Source organism: Orbilia oligospora, assembly GCF_000225545.1.
Source record: "Orbilia oligospora ATCC 24927 unplaced genomic scaffold scaffold00169, whole genome shotgun sequence".
NCBI lineage: Eukaryota > Fungi > Ascomycota > Orbiliomycetes > Orbiliales > Orbiliaceae > Orbilia > Orbilia oligospora.
In genome coordinates, this window is record NW_011645726.1 from 55851 (window position 1) to 73509 (window position 17659).

At 45.7% G+C, this 17659-nt stretch overlaps 4 protein-coding genes across 4 annotated transcripts; all 4 read left to right on the forward strand.

The window, feature by feature from the left end:
* Positions 1-993: 993 nt before the first annotated feature.
* Positions 994-3003, forward strand: AOL_s00169g19 (uncharacterized protein; the record flags this gene model as incomplete). Its single annotated transcript, XM_011127376.1, has 1 exon — positions 994-3003. One exon carries the CDS (start codon positions 994-996, stop codon positions 3001-3003), a length of 2010 nt encoding a protein of 669 aa, XP_011125678.1.
* Positions 3004-4190: 1187 nt separating this feature from the next.
* AOL_s00169g20 (uncharacterized protein) lies at positions 4191-7749 on the forward strand (the record flags this gene model as incomplete). Its single annotated transcript, XM_011127377.1, has 7 exons — positions 4191-4358; positions 4465-4549; positions 4608-4729; positions 4848-5012; positions 5070-6519; positions 6587-7582; positions 7655-7749. 7 exons carry the CDS (start codon positions 4191-4193, stop codon positions 7747-7749), a joined length of 3081 nt encoding a protein of 1026 aa, XP_011125679.1.
* A 3299-nt stretch (positions 7750-11048) lies between these two features.
* Positions 11049-11411, forward strand: AOL_s00169g21 (uncharacterized protein; the record flags this gene model as incomplete). Its single annotated transcript, XM_011127378.1, has 1 exon — positions 11049-11411. The coding sequence occupies one exon, from the start codon at positions 11049-11051 to the stop codon at positions 11409-11411; it is 363 nt and encodes a 120-aa protein (XP_011125680.1).
* Positions 11412-11458: 47 nt separating this feature from the next.
* AOL_s00169g22 (uncharacterized protein) lies at positions 11459-12628 on the forward strand (the record flags this gene model as incomplete). The annotated part of the gene is made up of 3 exons (XM_011127379.1): positions 11459-11483; positions 11545-11659; positions 11719-12628. The coding sequence occupies 3 exons, from the start codon at positions 11459-11461 to the stop codon at positions 12626-12628; spliced, it is 1050 nt and encodes a 349-aa protein (XP_011125681.1).
* Between the last annotated feature and the right edge of the window lie 5031 nt (positions 12629-17659).

A 17659-nucleotide genomic window follows, 5' to 3' on the forward strand; every position in this document is an offset into this window, starting at 1 on the left:
CCTTTTGGTGCTCTTCTGATTGAATTCAATGTTTTGTATATCATAATTGGCGATGCAATTGTAATGCTCCCACTTCTCCTCAGCGCAGTTTTCCATTTGCATACTGAAATGGTCACATAACAGAAGACGAGATTGAATACCTCCCATAACGCGCTATCCCGTAGAACTGAATTTAAAAATATCCCGTTGAAGCGAATAAAATATTAAAACAGCTGAGTGCTGGTGGTTGGCTTTGTTGTTGAGACTCGATTGTTAGCTGGGCCAGGTCTGGGTTGTGAGGTCAAACCAAAACAAAGCAAAACACAACAAGGTTCCGCGCTCCTGTTTCGCTGCCACCCACTCCTCCTCATCACCACCATCATCATCGCCATCATCTTCTCCTCCTCTTCTCGTAAACGAATACTTCTTCTTCGGCATCAACCGACCTGCAACCCTCCGAATTCTACCTCGATTCCCTTAACGGGTATCTCATAATCGCATTGATCCTCAAACCCGAGTTCGGTGACCTAGCAATACAGCCTCCCTTCCCGTCGGCCTGGGCGATACCGCGCAACTGCGCAAAGCGATTCGCCTCCAGATACGAGATCAACCCTACCTCACTGATTGTACCCTGCCCCATAAACTCGATCGCAAACGCAACTCCCTCTCTGGTGGGCGTGCGCCAGTAACCGGCACGTCCTATGCCAAGCTCTGACCATCTATCTACTCCCCAGCGTGTAAGCTTTGTCCATGCCCATCTCCATGTTCCGTCGCTTTTCGGGTCCGGTTCCCAGTATCCCGTGCGTCGGGTACTCGCAGAGAATCAATCCGTTACCGTTTGCTATTATCTCGCTTTCGTTTTTTTTTTTTTTTTTAACTCGCAGTTTTAACGCGACTTTTGCCTCGCCGTCTAAAAGCAGACGCACTCTCACTCTATGGATTATCTTGCTAATAGGCGGTGGATAGATTCTTCGCACTTCTCAGTTAAATAAAATAGCCGTTCTGCCGGACGGAATGGCGATACCATTACCACCATCCTTCTTGCCCCCGCCCCCGCCCCCGCCATCGTTCGGCCGTAAGCGCCAACGTGGTGGCAATTCCACCATCGCAGAGCAAACCATCGACGACGAAGACGCGAACTACATCGTCTATCCGAGTGATGATGAACAGGTCGTACCGCTTCAGGATGAACGTCAAATTTTTGCTGAAGATCAAATTGAAGACTACAGTGATGGTATCGAAACCTCCAGAAATCTGAGAGCTGATTTTCATAGCGACTTTGAGATGGAATCGGACGCTGTCTTCTCAGAAGACCAAGAACCTCAGCGAAAACGTGCGAAAGCTGGCGGTGAAGGGGGGCTAGAGGATGACAATGATGACGAATACGACGACGATAGCGAAGTTGACGGCTATGATGCAAACAATTCGTTGGTTGCCGGAATTAACAAAGGCAAGCGTCGAGTATCCCAAAGGTGGCGAGAAGACGTTTACAGACCTACCCCTGGAGCCGACTCGGACGACTCAGACCTTAATTTGGCAGAAGTCACGCCTGAGAAGAAACGAGGGAAGCGGAAAAGCGTCGGGAAGATCACTAGCGGCAGCTCTAGGAAACCGACTGCATCTGCGAACGGGCTGGTTAGGAATAAGAGCAAGAGCACGCCTAATCTCAGAACAGAAGACATTCCGGAACCAAGCAAGATTCGGAAAAGCAGGTTTTACGAGGGAAGCATGAACGACCGGTTAACAAGAAAAGGCGGCGTCCCGCCGTTCGTAAACTACGAATCGACGGAACAAGCGGATACTGGGGCACCTGAGTACAATAGCTTCGGTATGATTGTATCATCAACTTCATCGTCGGCTATGCCGCCACCCCCTCGCCCTTTCCCTCGGAGTGATTTACCACAATCTACCCCGCCTCCCCCGAAAAGCAAGTTTACATTCTTTGCGCCCATCAGCAACTGGTTCTCAAGGAGATGGCAAAAAGCCACGCAAGAGTATGAAGAGCGAGAGAGGAAGAAGGACCAGGAAGAGGAGGTCCAGAAGCAAGTCAGGGTTCTGATGGAGAGGAAGGCGAAAGCGGAGAAATTATATGCGGAAAATAAAGTCAAGGGAATTAACCAGCCTAGAGTGTTGGATCAGCGAATTGGGCGAGAGCCTTTGGTTACAGAGGATCAGGTCCTGCAACTCTTGGATACGCCAACTGAAATTGGAATTGCCTACACCACTGATGATGTCTACGCGGCCCCAAAGATGAATGAATCGGCAATGAGTTTAGCAACCATCAGAGCTATACCTTCATTGCAAGGGCCCACACCCCGCGCCTCGACAGAATCAACTGGGTCAGGCGGGTTCATTGATAGATCACGGAGCTCCCACGCAGCCCTCGGGGGGTTTCACCAATACAGAGATACAAATTTTCGAGATGGTACACCTCTAACTACGGATACTACAGATCGAGATGTTGAAGGCTTTCGGAGTAGGAGTAGATCTCCTGTTTTAACTCCTATAAAACCTCTCACAAAAGCGGAACAAAAGAAAAAGGAGCGCCTTGAGAAGAAAATGTTAGATCTTAAGAAAAAGTTGGCTGAAACGGAGTTGGACTTGTCACAAGTCCTGGGGAACGAGCCACTGGCAACCTCTACACCTGCACCCAAGGCGGCAACGATTCAAAAGGTCCTAAATGCGGATGAGACTATAATCCTCATTCACGAGGATGGCGAGAATCGAGTAGAGGTAGATGAGGCGGACAAGATTGTAGAGAGTGTCATGGGCGCTCCTGAGCCAACTGCCGCGCTACCTGCCCGAAATCGGTCGATGTCACCCCTCAAGAAACTTCTAAACATTGGCACGAAAAAGACCAAGGAGACAAGCAATACCCTCCACGCTGTCAATGAAAGCGCAAAGATAAAGAAGTCCTCTCCTAGCAGCAGGGGGAGGGGCGGCGGTGCTAGAGGTGGAGGGAGAGGCGGGAAAGCCACCTCTAAGAAGAGGAATGAATCTCCCGACGAACTAACTGCTGTTTAAAAGGAGAGTTTTGCACACTATCCTATTTATTATATCTTTTATAATTTTTTTTTTTATAATTTTTTTTTAACCCTTTACCTCTCAAGCCCTCTTCCCCCCGTCTTTTGGGAATTGAGCTTTTGACACCGATTGGCCCAAATCTTTCATGATCTGAAAGCCTGGTTTCATACTTGTCGACCTACCCTTCTGAAACAAACTTCCTGGGGCTATGAAGACCGTCCAGAAAACACCATCGTCTAGGACCTTCAACTTTCTACTCTTAAGCATCTCTTTATTGGTTGCACCGTGGTAAATGATAATTTTTTTTAATGTATTGCACTTCTCCTTCATCCCCATTAGCCTTGAGTATTAGAAACAACCCTAGGCGGATTTATCCCTGTTTTGTAGTTGCTTGTATTTGAGAAGAGCGATGAAGTTATGACCTTTTACTGGAACCAATACCCATTTTCGCGCTTTTTTATTTTGCCTTTCTCCTTCAACCTGGTGCATTGTCAAGAGCGAGTACGATGTTTTTCTAAGGGGTTGTATATTGATGGAATTTTGTATTCTTGATGCATTAGTCGTTTGACCAGGATCTTAACCTACCGTACTATGTTCTACTGGTTAATATTTGGTTAGCTAATCCTATCAAAATCCCGGATGCAATGATGATGATGCTGGTCATACATCGCCATCTCATTGGATTTTTCCGTATATGTTGTGCATGTTGTATTTTGGAATTCGAAAGGGCCGCTTCCAAAGTGTGGCTAGTGAACAGTGGCTTAGTAACCGGGAATATACAGGTTGTGGCTGCTGCCGACGCGAAAGTAACGGTGATGCCAGCCAACGCGATGGCAAACGACCAGTTGAAAACTTCGAAGGGTCCCATCATCGCCGACGAGTTTATGATAAGCTCAACGCAAAACCAGAACGTCGCCGATTTTTCGGAACTTTTCCAACTCTCAACTTGAATCCTGTTGCCCGCTGACTAAGTAGAAAGCTCTTTCCGTATATTTGAGAGCTCAACGCGTCCCCAAGCTCATGCTCCAACATCATCTCCAAAACCTTGTTTTAACTCCTCAACCTGGCAACAGCCTCCCGTTAAATCTTCACCTTGACACTATCCTCTCGATTCCACCACCTGCACCAGCTCCTATAATACCCATCGCAGGAATTGTCTTCGCGAAGAAAGACGCTCTCCATCCGTCATGTCGGACGAAATCGTCATCGACAAGCAGAATTTCTCAACTCGCATCGCGACCCTCATTTCAGCATGGCGATCGCAGCGTAACGAACAATTCGGAGGTGCCAGCTCTCTACTCTTGCTGTTGGGAAAATCAGACTCTAGTGGCTACACGAAGACTCTGTCCCTGTTCGTAAGTCTTGAAACCACGTGTGGAATCGGAACCATTTTTTAAGGACGCCTGTATTCAAGAAAGGGGACAAAACAAAGGTTTTACTGACGGCCCAATGCAAATTTAGTATTGGCTACTTGGATATGAGTTTCCTGCTACTTTGATGCTTCTGACTTTCGACAAAGTTTATGTTGTCACAACAGCAAAAAAAGGTTGGTTAGGTCGCCCTATGAATGTTGGATCTTGACGGTTAACTTAGCTTCCGCTCAGCTAAATTATTACATCCTTTATCGACACCCAAATACCCTGTGGAAGTGCTCATCCGCGGCAAAGATGAAGCTGAAAACAAAAAGCAACTACAAACGATCGTTGACCATATTAAGGATGCTGGCGTATGTCATTTTTGCTCTCAGATGCTTTTTACCTCTCTTTGTCTCTCTTCCTTTTTTTTTTTTTTTTTTTGGCTTTGTCCGTTATCAGCTAATTGGTTCCTCTTGTCTTGGTGTGTAGAAAAAAATAGGTATCTTGCAAAAGGATTATGGTGTTGCGCAAGGGCCATTGGTTACCGACTGGAACAGCATTTACAAGCCTTCTGTAGAGGCCGGAGACATCGAAGAACAAGATTTTGCCATTGGGGCTAGTACTGCGCTTCAAACATACGATGAAGCTGGGTCGGTAAGAAAACAGCGCTGAAGTCTTACTTCTAAACCCCAAACTAACCCTTTACCACAGAAAAGTATACGCCAGGCTGCCAAGGCCTCTGTCGCTGTCATCCATAAATACTTCCTCGAGGAAATGTCTGTCATTATCGACGAGGAGAAGAAAGTCACCCACGACACTATCGGCAAGAAAGTAGAGGCGCAGATTGATAAAGAGGAATTCTTCAAAGAGAAGGATCACAAACTGGGGGCAGATTTTGCCCCGTCTCAGCTCGACTGGGCTTATGGGCCTTCAATCCAGAGTGGTGGAAAATATGATCTTAAGGTTCCTGGTGAGACCGAAAACGATAAGAGCAACCTACATAGTGGTGTTATCATAGCATCTATGGGATTCCGATACAAGAACTACTGCAGCGTCGTCGGAAGAACTTACATGATTGACCCGAATAAGACACAGGAAAATCATTATTATTTCCTCATCAAGTTGCACACACTCATCATTAGCACACTTCGAGACGGAGTCACCTGTAAGGACGTATACAGCAAAGCGCTCAATCTTGTCAAATCTCAACACCCCGAACTCGAGAAAAATTTCTTCCGAAATGTGGGCTACGGCATTAATATGGAGAGCCGTGATAGTACGCTCATTCTCAACGGCAAGAACGCCCGTACTCTTCAAGAAGGTATGACCTTGGTCATTCACGTCGGATTTCAGGATCTCGAAAACCCGAAGGCAGACGACAAGCGAGGCAAGACCTACGCGCTCGCCCTCACAGATACCGTAGAGGTTGGGGGGAAGAACACAGAAGCTATCGTCTTAACTCGCGGTGCACCTGTTGCCAAAGACGAGGTTGCATTCTACTTCAAAGATGAAAATCCGCCTGAGCAGAAGGCGAAGCAGGCCAAACCTCCACCAAAGGCCTCTGCTTCGTCGAAGAATACTGCCATTATGAAGACGAAGTTGCGTGGGAAGCGTGAGGAGGTTGACGATGGAAAAGAGCAACGTAGGAAAGAAAATCAAAAGCAACTGGCTGCGAAGAAGCGAGCCGAAGGTCTCGAAAGATTTCCTGCCGGCGGGGCCGCCAGCAACGGCGTCGAAAAGAAGCAGATCAAGAAGTTTGAGTCCTATAAGCGAGAAAACCAATTCCCGCACGGTGTTGGAGATTTGAAAATTATGGTTGACGTCAAAGCACAGACCGTAATTCTCCCTATCTTTGGCAGACCCGTCCCGTTCCACATTTCCACCATCAAGAACGTCAGCAAAAACGAAGAAGATCCTTACACACATTTACGTATCAATCTCGTTAGCCCCGGACAGGGTGTTGGGAAAAAAGACGAACTGCCCCTCGAGGAGCCTAGCGCGCATTTCGTCCGCAGTTTGTCTTATCGAAGCACAGATCGTGTCAGGATGGCAGATATAAGTCAAGTCATCCAAGACATGAAAAAGCAAGCTTTGAAGCGTGAACAGGAGAAGAAAGAGATGGAGGATGTTGTCACTCAAGACAATTTGATTGAAATTAAGAGTAAGTTATCAATTTCTCGGTCCGGAAAAAGCCAACAAGCCCAGTGAAGCTAACAAACCTCATCTAGACCGACGGCCCCAACGTTTGCAAGAAGTTTATGTCCGTCCAGCCCTTGATGGGAAGCGTGTCGCTGGTGACATTGAGATCCACCAGAATGGCCTGCGTTATGTGTCGCCTGCTCGATCGGAGAGAATCGACATTTTATTTTCAAATGTCAAGCACCTGTTCTTCCAGCCTTGTGAACACGAATTAATTGTGATAATACACGTTCATTTGAAGACTCCCATAATGGTTGGCAAGAAGAAGACCAAGGATGTTCAGTTTTACCGAGAAGCCATGGACATACAATTCGACGAGACGGGTAACCGCAAGAGAAAGTATAAATATGGCGATGAAGAGGAGTTTGAGGCCGAGCAGGAAGAACGACGACGAAGGGCCCAACTTGACAAGGAATTCCGAGCGTTTGCGGAAAAGATCTCCGAGGCCACGAAGGACGAGGGTCTCGACGTCGACATCCCTTTCCGCGAGCTTGGGTTCTATGGCGTTCCGTTCCGTGCCAATGTTCTCTGCCAGCCGACTACCGAGTGCCTTGTTCAACTCACCGACCCACCATTCTTGGTCATCACCCTTGATGAGATTGAAGTTGCCCACCTGGAGCGTGTGCAGTTTGGCTTGAAGAATTTCGATATGGCGTTTGTCTTCAAAGACTTTTCGCGACCCGTTGTCCATGTCAACTCAATCCCAATGGAGACCCTAGAGAGCGTGAAGGACTGGCTTGATAGCGTAAACATTGCATTTACCGAGGGACCGTTAAACCTTAATTGGGTTCAAATCATGAAGACGGTCACTGCGGACCCCCACCTGTTCTTTTTCGATGGTGGCTGGAAGTTCTTGAGCACTGACACAGATGACGAAGAGGAGGAAGAAGAAGATGAGGAAAGTGAGTATGAAGAATCTGAGAGCGATTTTAGCGACGGCGAGGACAGCGAGGACAGCTTTGGAAGTGAAGACGATGACGCAAGCGAGGATGAAGGCAGTGATGCCAGTGACTTCTCCGAGGGTGGTAAGTTATAACAGAGCTAATACCCGTATACCCATGAATGAGTACTAATGGTGATCCCTTCCTATCATATAGAATCGTGGGATGAAATGGAGGAGAAAGCTAAGAAGAAGGATAAGGACAGGGACCTCAGTGACGAGGAACGACCGAAGAAATCTAAGAAGCGCTAAAGGGCTTGGATCCGCAAACCCTCTTTTTTCTTTCTTAACATCTGGCAATGAAGAAAAACTTTTGCGATGGAGACAATATAACTTTCTAACACCTGAAAAACGAAGTAACGATTTGTTTCTGGTTGCTTTTTTCATGAAAATTCGCTGCTCTCCCATTTCTTCCTCTTTTTATTTTTCCTCGGTCTCTTCCCCCTTCACCATCTCTTTTTCCTCTGACGATTTGCCTCGTGTTTCGAAGACATATCTCCCTCGATTCTTTGATCATTGTTTACCTTGTGACGCAAGCCCTAAATTTCGTTACTGAAATAGATAAAATCAATAATAAGCAGTCCGCCTGATCACCGGAGTGACCTTCTTAAGTTGAAAGCAAGGGACAATGCAAAGTATGGGGATGACGAAAGCTACCGGATCCTACATAATGTACGAACTGGCATCGATCAATAATCGGGGCGATGAAAGACATAGAATTAAAGCCGCCCCGTAAAAGCGAACTCGACTGAGGTAGGGGAAGAAACCCCTTGTCAAGCGCGATTTTTTAACATCCTAGAAATTGTTGCAAGGACGATGCGGAATTCTGTGGGTATGCCGTACAACGATCGGTCGTCGTCTAAGCCCTGCATGAGCGGGTCGCCCCACAGGCAACTTGCAGGACTATGTAACTTGCACTTGTCCTTCTCAAACATGTTTGTTGGGGGCAAGCGCTATCTCATATCCGGACCCTATGCAAATATGGTGGCAATATTGTATCTTTACCGTTGGCTCTGGATAATAATGTTAAACGTACTGAGTGAGGGAACCCTAAGAGGGGAATAGACATATGTATACAAACAAAGACCACGACCACGGCCGTTGGTTGTAAATTCCGCAGCAAGCCCATACGCTAGTTCGCTTAAGTAGAATATCGGAAATTGAAGGCAGGTCACAGCCCGATTTCGACCCTAACGTAAGTAAGTACTTAACATATGTACTTACACGCTTCTCAGGCCTTCTCGGGCAATTGGGCGGATTACATAAGAAGTCACGTTGTTTTGGCCAATTAGGTTGCTGTGCTTAGACCGGTGGTTAACGAGAGCCGATGGTGGCTGAGTCAGGAATCCCCACTTTGACCCTGTGGAACTTGCGACTTGGCGGACAATCACATATGCACATATCATATATCGCATAACTCCTTAAGATCATGATCAAGATCAAAATCGAGGTCGAAATCACGTTGATGCTAATGTTGATATCTAGAGTTTAGAGATATCAAAATATTCGACAGGTATAATCGTGCACTAAATTGATCATGAAATGTCAATACAAGATCGATATCGATATCTATTGCATTGCATTGGTTTAATTTTTAGGCCCATGTACCAGATCTGACCTATGCATTGGAAACGTACAGAGTATATCAAAGTGCGAGTTCGAATTCTAGCGGATAGATTCCAGCAGGCTGGGTCACCCTTGTTCATGCAGCAACCTCCAAGTGCCTTTTGAATTTTGAATTCGAGGCTCATATGCATGCCGTTATGATAGCTAGTTTCCGACCTTGTGCACTGCCCGGCCCTGCCAGAATTCAGGTGGTGATGATTCAAAGGCAACGAAGATTAGGTTACCATCAGATGACGATATATCGCAGAACAGGCAGTCTTGGAGGCTGTCTCGAATCAGTCAATGAGCCCGGCCATCAAAGCTTGAAGCTCCAACCAGGAACACCTCCCATTTGCTCGCTTCATCTCTCCGTTTTAGAATGCCTTGTCATCACCGGTCTCATAAGAAAAGCTTGAATGTGTAACGGTTAGTTAGGACATGGCACTCAAAACAAGGTTTAGAAGATCCACGAGGGCGCTGCTAGCCTTTTCGGGGGGTCGGAGGGGGGGGTAGGGGTCTTGCAAAGCCCCGTTCTTCTTCTTCTTCTTCTTCGTCCTCTTCGTCCTCTTCTTCATGATTCATCATTACATTAAGCCAACTTCGACACAATCCGACGTATGTATGCGGGCCAGTACTTAAGTAGGTAATTGTTTTTTCTTCTTTTTCTTTTCCGTTTTCTTTTTCTTTTCGTTGATCAATAATTTATCCGTTCCAGATCGATTGCTGACCGACTTCACACAAGTAAATACTGAATGAAGTACCTATATCGTGAACGAACAGAGGAGGCTATAAACCCCCAACCCGGCGTTTTGGCCCTTATATCTACCACCACCACCCCTCTCCACGACTTTGCAAAGCCTCATTCTTCACACTATTTAGCGCACCCAGATTTCTAGGCATCTAGTCCATCTCTTAGCCTTACCAGACGGTCGAAGCGAACTGCGACTTCGTAGGGCTGCTTTGTCGCCCCGAGTCCATTATCCCTCATATATTCTATACTCTCACAATCTCATATCTCCGTCGAGTCTCTTCCTTTGTGGCTTGTCACTGGGCTATACACTATACCCCGTGATAGCCGAATCGCAATCTCCTCCAATTGCATTGCATTTCACAAGTCGATTGTCAATCCTTCTCTGTGACATATTATACGGTTTCCCACATTGCTCGGGATCGTACATCCGCCCCTACCCCCTTCTTAATCGTGGGACGAGCTCTCTTTGACCTATCACATCACCAGCTTTCCACATCTAAACCCTAGTTAGAGCGGCGACTCCGCATTAGACAAGAAAGGCGTGTGCGTTTTATACTGCAGCGGCTCGTTCCATCCGAACAATCTACCTCGCTAAGACTCTTCCAGAAGCATCATAACGACCTCTCCAAAGTCAAAAGAGGGCAGAGCCGTGAAACTTCCCATTTCACTTGACTTCATCCAATCGCTAAGCCGCCTTATGAACCTGGTAAGTGAAGCCTCATGCCTCGTGTGACGATATACCATCGCCATTGTTTTGTCTTCTTGGGTACAATTGGTCTGTTGTTTTTTCAATCTTGGGATTACATGATCGAGTCTTCGAAGATGTATATAAGTTCTTCGCGATCTCTGCTACGTTGTCGAATCACTCATCATTCAATCCCAGATCAAATTCAGGCACAAGAACCCAGAAGCATTTTCTATAGGGCTTCAACTCTATACATTGACTTTTTGTATAACTTCCCCAATTTTCGTTCTGTAAAAAAACCACAAAATTCATCGAGATATCGATTGCCATCGAAAAAAAAAAACACATCTTCTACCTACGACCTGTAGTTCGCGATAACATCCTCTGTTCGAATAATTTCCGAGGCGCGCACACGTTAAAGACGGAAAGAGAAAGAGGAAGAAGAACAAGTCTCCAAGTCTAACCATCTTGAAATTCTCAATGCATATAGTAGAAATCAATCTTGGTTATATGGTAGATTACATTGAACTCGACGACGAGCAATACGAAAATTTACAGCAATTATATTATCGAGCTTTCCAGATTCACGCTGCACGACAGAGGGCGCAGCAGCAGCAGCAACAGCAGAATCAACCGCAGTACCACGCTAGCCAGCCTAGGTCACACGCTTCCCCTGCCGCAGCGAGTACTATAAGTACCCCAACAACCACCGTTTCTTCAAGCTCTTTGCATTCTTCCTCCTCAGTAGCAACTACTGTCACCATTGACGGTTCTATTATTGAAGTCGACGGAGAAACTGGCCAGGTTAGGGTTAGAAGCGCAAATACAACTAGTTCATCTAGACGGAGCTCTCAACATCATCGAAGGGCTTAAGGTCAACCAGATACTTTATCAGTACTTCTCATATATAATCAAACAAAATGGTCAAACTCGGTTCAGGATTCTGTAAGTTACTACCCACAGAAATAGAAATATGTTGAATTGGTTATTAATCATTTTGTCCTAGGTGAGTATGAGCCCGGAAAATGGTCCTACTGGCTGTACTGTCCGGACGAGACTCTTCCTATTGTCTTTGCTGTCCTATTTTTCGTTTCAGGTATCGCACATGCCTATCAAGCATGGTAAGTTATAGGCCACGGAACCTACCCTTGTGACACAGGTCGATAATAACTTTGAATAGGCATTATAGAAACAAGTATATGCCAATCTATACACTTGGCTGCATTCTCCTTACCGCCGGTCTTGTGCTTCGTGCTTACACCGCCCAATCCAAAGACCTTCAGAGTTTGGGATTGCTCATCCCATCTCAAGTCTTCGTCTATTCTGGCCCCCCTATTTTCTCTGCAGCTCTTTACTTTGTTTTCGCAAGGATTTGTTATTATGTTCCCCATGCTGCTCCGATCACGCCGTATCGTATTGTTCGGACTTTCATATCCCTCGATGGTATTTGTGAACTCCTCGTCGGCGCTGGTACGGGAATGTTCGTTAATACCCAGGCCCCCGAGCGCCAAAAGATTGGCCAGGGCCTCCTCCGTGCCGCTTTAATCCTTCAAGTCCTGCTCATCCTCGCCTTCGCCTATTTTGCCGTCAAGCTCCAGATCAATGCGCATCGTCTTGGCCTTAAGGGGAAATGGAAGAACTCCTTATATACCCTCTACGTATGCGAGATCTTCATCATGATCCGCTGTTTCTACCGTCTTGTCGAATTCTTTGAGGGCATTCCTGGGCATCTCCTCCTCCATGAGGCCTACTTCTATGCTCTAGAGTGTATCCCGATGATTATTAGCGCGGGATATATGAACTTTATGCACGTGAGTAGATGGTTGCCCCGCAGCTCGAATGTATATTTGACGGAAGATGGTGTGACGGAGGCTGAGGGTGAGGGTTTTCACGATAACCGCCCCACCTGGAAAAAAATTGCCGACCCATATGATCTCGAGGGGATATTTGAGGGGCTTAAGAGCCTGGTTCTGACACTTGCGGGGAAGAAGCCGAAGAAAGAGAGGGTTGGAAGGCAATTCGAGGAGGACGAAGTGCGGCTCGAGGCTAGGAAGAGTCCAACAGTGGGTCTAGAGGAGGGGAGAGTCTGATTGACCTGATTGAAGAAGAAGAAATCGTATGGATAATATAGAAGAAAGCCCGGGCTTACCGCGTAAGCTGCAGGGATAAAAGAATGCGGAAGGCGGCAGCTGAGGCCTCGGTCTCGTTATTATAATCTAATTTTTATTTTTATTTTGTATTGTGTCTTATTGTCATCTCATTTGTACCCCTTTGCTTTCTTTGTTCCTCTCCTCCTCATCCTCATCCTCTTCTTCTTCTTCGTTCTTTGTCTCACGGTTGGAGAAATCGTCTTTAATATTTCTTGCTCCTTTCAACGTTTTGGAGGATATAATTTGTCCTCTTATTTTGATTTTTAGTGTCGTTATATTGCGTTCAACTTCAATGGATCTGTGGGAAACGCCATCCAGAAGCAGCATCACATCAACGAGTCAGTGCAGTGTTTGTTAATTCGAAATTTCTTTCTTACCTCTTTTTTCTTTTTTCTTTCCATTAGCAGTTCATCAAAAACCCGTGGAATTATTACGGGTGTGTACAATGCGAAAGAGGCGTATTTTATAATTCATCACTGCACTGAGGAATAATATTAATATTCTACCCATTTGAGAAGCGTAAATGTATGAATTCGTGGGGTTACGGTTTGAGGACGGGACCAAGCAAGCTATATGTGACAGGAGATTGGAAGGGTAAACGGATAAGTAATTATTAAAAGGCTTTCCCGGCAAGGTAATTAAGTAATTATAAAGTAGTAGCCCTTTCCTCTAAAAACCGATACAGTCGGAGCTCAGGTGGCGTTGTGCGTTGTTGCTGTTGTATTTTCGTTTTAGTCTTTGAGGCCAAGATTTCTTTACAAGAAACCTGCCTTTAAATTTATCGTATAACTATCACCAGAATTCGATGATGGTAAGTAGGTAGGTAAGTACTTTAAGTAGGTAAGTACCTAAAAGCCAAAGTCTTCGCTCTCACTCACTTGCATTTGAGGTTTTATTCATCACAGTAGTTATATAAATATAAGTATCTAAGAAAGTTGATTCTGAACAATTAACCCCCGTCATGTCTTTGTCGGCGAGTGCGTCGACAACCTAACTATCGATGCGATATCGAGCTCACTGGCTATCGGTGTTAATGGGATCGAGGATTCTCCAGCGGGGCAAGAGGCAAGCACAGTAAGAAATTTACTGAATTAGAGGCTCATGACCATGGTCAACTCTGGTATAAACTTTGTCACATGACTTGGGTCAGAGGAGCTCATGATATCGATACGCAAGCCTCTGGCTAAACATTAACAGCCATCTTCAAAACTTTAAGAGAAGACTTTGGAGAAAGAAGATTCTCCTTTCAAATCCAGCCTAGTGTCAGGAATCAAGCCGCCTTGACATGCCATTGACAAGAGGTGAGCTCAACCGCATCTGCGTTTGATAACAGATCAATTAATTTGTTAACAGTATCCAAGATCGTTACGTTTCAAGGCAGATACATAAATACTTAGTATGCACATGTGCATCCGAATATTATTCCGTTAGCGAAAGTCAAAGAAGCCACCCTTTCTAGGAAACAGCGGAAAGTGGGGAATACATTCATCGAATCTCTAGCACCAACATCTTCCTTTTTCTGTTCCAGTTAGCAAAGGGACGTAATGGCTTTTGCTTGCTTGCTTGTTAAGCTTCCCCAGACTTATATGCCATGGAGCTCACCGTTTCTGCCCCTTCACCTGTCTGCCCCAACCAACGAAACCAACCAACCGCCAACTATTATTACACTTCCTTACTTACTTTGGATCGCGAATTATATCGTGTAAACTACCGACCTACGGTTTTGGCGGGGTAGAAATAATACATGCATATCCCGCGCGCGCGTGCTTCAATAAAAAACGGCAGGTTCCTGGATAATACATAGTACTGCATCCCTAGTCACCATCCTGTTTTTTTTTTCTGTTGAAAAGCAGCTAGCGAAGAAGCTCTCAATCTTTGTGGTGGTTGCAATCAAATCCCATGGTAGCGAATCCATTGAGCTCCGTCTGACGAAACCGGGTAAAACATTGTGCAGCGCCGCCTTAGCTTTCGATTTTTCCCACCAGTTTATCTCTTATGTATGTACGGTACATATTGTGTATATCTGTATCGCCTTTTTAGCCATTTCTTATTAGGGTTGGATTAGGTCTGGCGAAACCATGCACGTACATACGGGCCATGTTAAAGGGCACTTACTATCTCCATGAATTCGAATGTCGCACGAATCAAATTGTCTCCGTCCCAGGATGGCCTGCTTAAGCTCTGCCGTGGAACAATCGACAGTTTCTCGATCGAATCCTCCACCGCTGCACTACGAACAACCTTGTCATTTTTGGATGTCTCTCATCAAGTTAAGCTTGTGATATTAGAGATTGACAGTACGTAATTGGAAAGCTTAGCTTGTTCCACAGCAGTCTGCACAGCACCGGCCGTTTCTTTTCCCCCATCGATGTTATGCTCGCTACTATGTTATGATATTATATATATTACCCGATATCGGAAACCAGGCACGTTGTTAGTTTCCCGTTTCAGGCACGAGGCGCTCACCTTTTGACATTCTGTTTGGTTAGGAGGTTGGGTGGAGAGGGAGAGATATCTCAGAGGTGCACGGATACGATTGTGTTGATATGTGCTTATTCGAAGGTTAGAAACTCCATACTTCTTTACATGTACATACTTTGTAGGTATGTACTTATGTATGTACTTATGTATGTATATCAAATTCAGTCACGAGGGCCGGCACTTATTACATGTCAATTGTTGGTCATTTGCATTATTTAGATAAGAGGGGGGAAGGAAGTGCAAGTGGAAGGACGCCCCAATGGCCAAGATTTTTTCCCTCTCCCTTTTCTGTACACCCGCCCGCCGGCTTTGATTAATCTGTTATAAAATAAAATGGGATATATGATATATATGTCAAGGTATTATGCATAAAGGGGCAATGGTCGGTTTACTCGCAAACTCCTACGTATAGCCGGTACCGTCATGGGGAAGATATGCAAGGTAGTCACGGCTATCAGCAGTAGGAGAATGAGAAGGAGGGACGTGTGCATTTTGGGGCGAACGTTCGAACCGTCATACCGTATCATACGTATATACACAGTAGTAAACGAACGTGGGGTGCGTCTACTGGCCCCCCCTCCTCCTCTTGACCCTAGCATTTCCATCGGTTTGCATTTCCATCGATTTGAATTCATGCATTAGATCTCATGGCTTGCTGCTGTGCGGTTTGTCTGGTCTGGATTACTGAAAATGATATGTGACGAAGATAAACTGTTCGGGCTGCGTCTAAGGCGGTTCAACCCTGATTTTTATATAACAACTGCAAGCTTGGGAATACATAGTACAACCCAGTTTGGGTTATTTGCATATGCACGAAAGTGGTTGATCACGCGGGTGCGGGGTAGAAAGGAGGTCGCGAGAGAGGTGTGTGTGTGTGTGTGTGTGTGTGTGTGTAATTTGATTAGGTTAGGATAACGAGGGGCAAAGATTCAATATCAAAGTGCTGACATGTAATGTAAGTACGTTATCAGATGAGACAATAAAATCCAATTTCTTTTGGGGAACGACGAGGAGAAGCACAAGCCTGGTTAGATGATATGTATGTAAGTATGTATGTAAGTAAGTATGTAAGTACATAGCTTGCGGGGCTGGTAACTAGGGTTGATGATCATGACAATTGCAATTGGGTGTGTAGTTGAGTAATTGACTTCCAGAAGAGGTTTATCTGCCAATATAAGGTTATGTATGGGTTATCCGATTGAATTCATCAGCCTGAAATGTACGGAACCAAGTTGTGGGGGAGCTGAATTGAATGAATTCTATAACTGCAGGTCCAAGCAATTGTATCCATCGACCTTAGGATTCTTCCTTTCTTCACGGGCCACATACATACATACATACATACCTACATACATAGCACATCCATGCCGGCCGTTTCTCTTGATTAATTTATTTATCAAGGTATTTTGGTATTATAGATCCACCTATCCAGATCTAAAGTGGATAACGCGCTAGTAGTTAAGTAGGTTGTGATTGTGATCTGAAGGTGCTGGAAGCTGGAAACTGGAGGAGCCCATGCGTTGGGGGGGTGGAATTGGATTGGTTGGAAGTCACGGTTTATGCTGGCTGATGCTGGCTGATGCTATGCTAGATTGAGATGAATAATTGAGAGAGATATGTATACGGAGAGGGAAAGAGAGAGAGAAAGCGAGAGAAAGAGGGAAAACGAGGCTGGACGGCGAGGATGGGCGATCGATTGATCCGTTGAGGTTCTTAACGTTGAATTACCAATCGGAATTACCTCCATCGGACGAAGAAGCGAACGGCGAATCGGTCTTCAATACTTAACGCCGTCCTCTCTCTCTATCTCAAATAATAAGATCTGATCGCCTCCCAAGCATTGTAAATTAGTATTGATGTACCGTATGCATTGTAGGATTCGAGGCCAGTATCTATGTATCTGTGAAGGTACTACGGTACCTACCTAGGTGCTTGACTGAGTCGTGCAAAGCTTGGATTTCTGCCTAAGCTTACTCCCTGACAGATACACTCACTCCCTGGACTTCCATGTAATGCAAAGGATATCCTGGGGGTTAGTTAGGCGCGGGCGAAAAGGGAATGTCGAAACTTGCTCGGAGAATTCAGTTTAAATGCATGTTCGTGGAAAGCCAAGACGGATGCTCATTCTTGATATCGAATGAACGACGGCTAAGCTTCTTGGGATTATTCTAGATTCGAGTCGGCATCACCATCACGATCGAGATCGAGCCTGAAGAGTCCGTTTTGAGGATCCGACAGTTCATCCATTCATCCATCCATTCGTTCGAACATCCATTCGAACATTCGTGGAGTTCGTTATCACTGAAAGCCTCTGACCAAGCAGATTATCCGCCCTGCGCCAGCCTCGATTGGGCTGATATCACGATACCAGCCAGTTGGCAACACAAACGTTCGAACTCAATTTGAGGCTGTCTGGCCTGGTCGTAATCAGCAGCCAGATTTGAATACTCCCAAGGTGCAGCGACCTGCAGCTGGATACTTACATCGTAA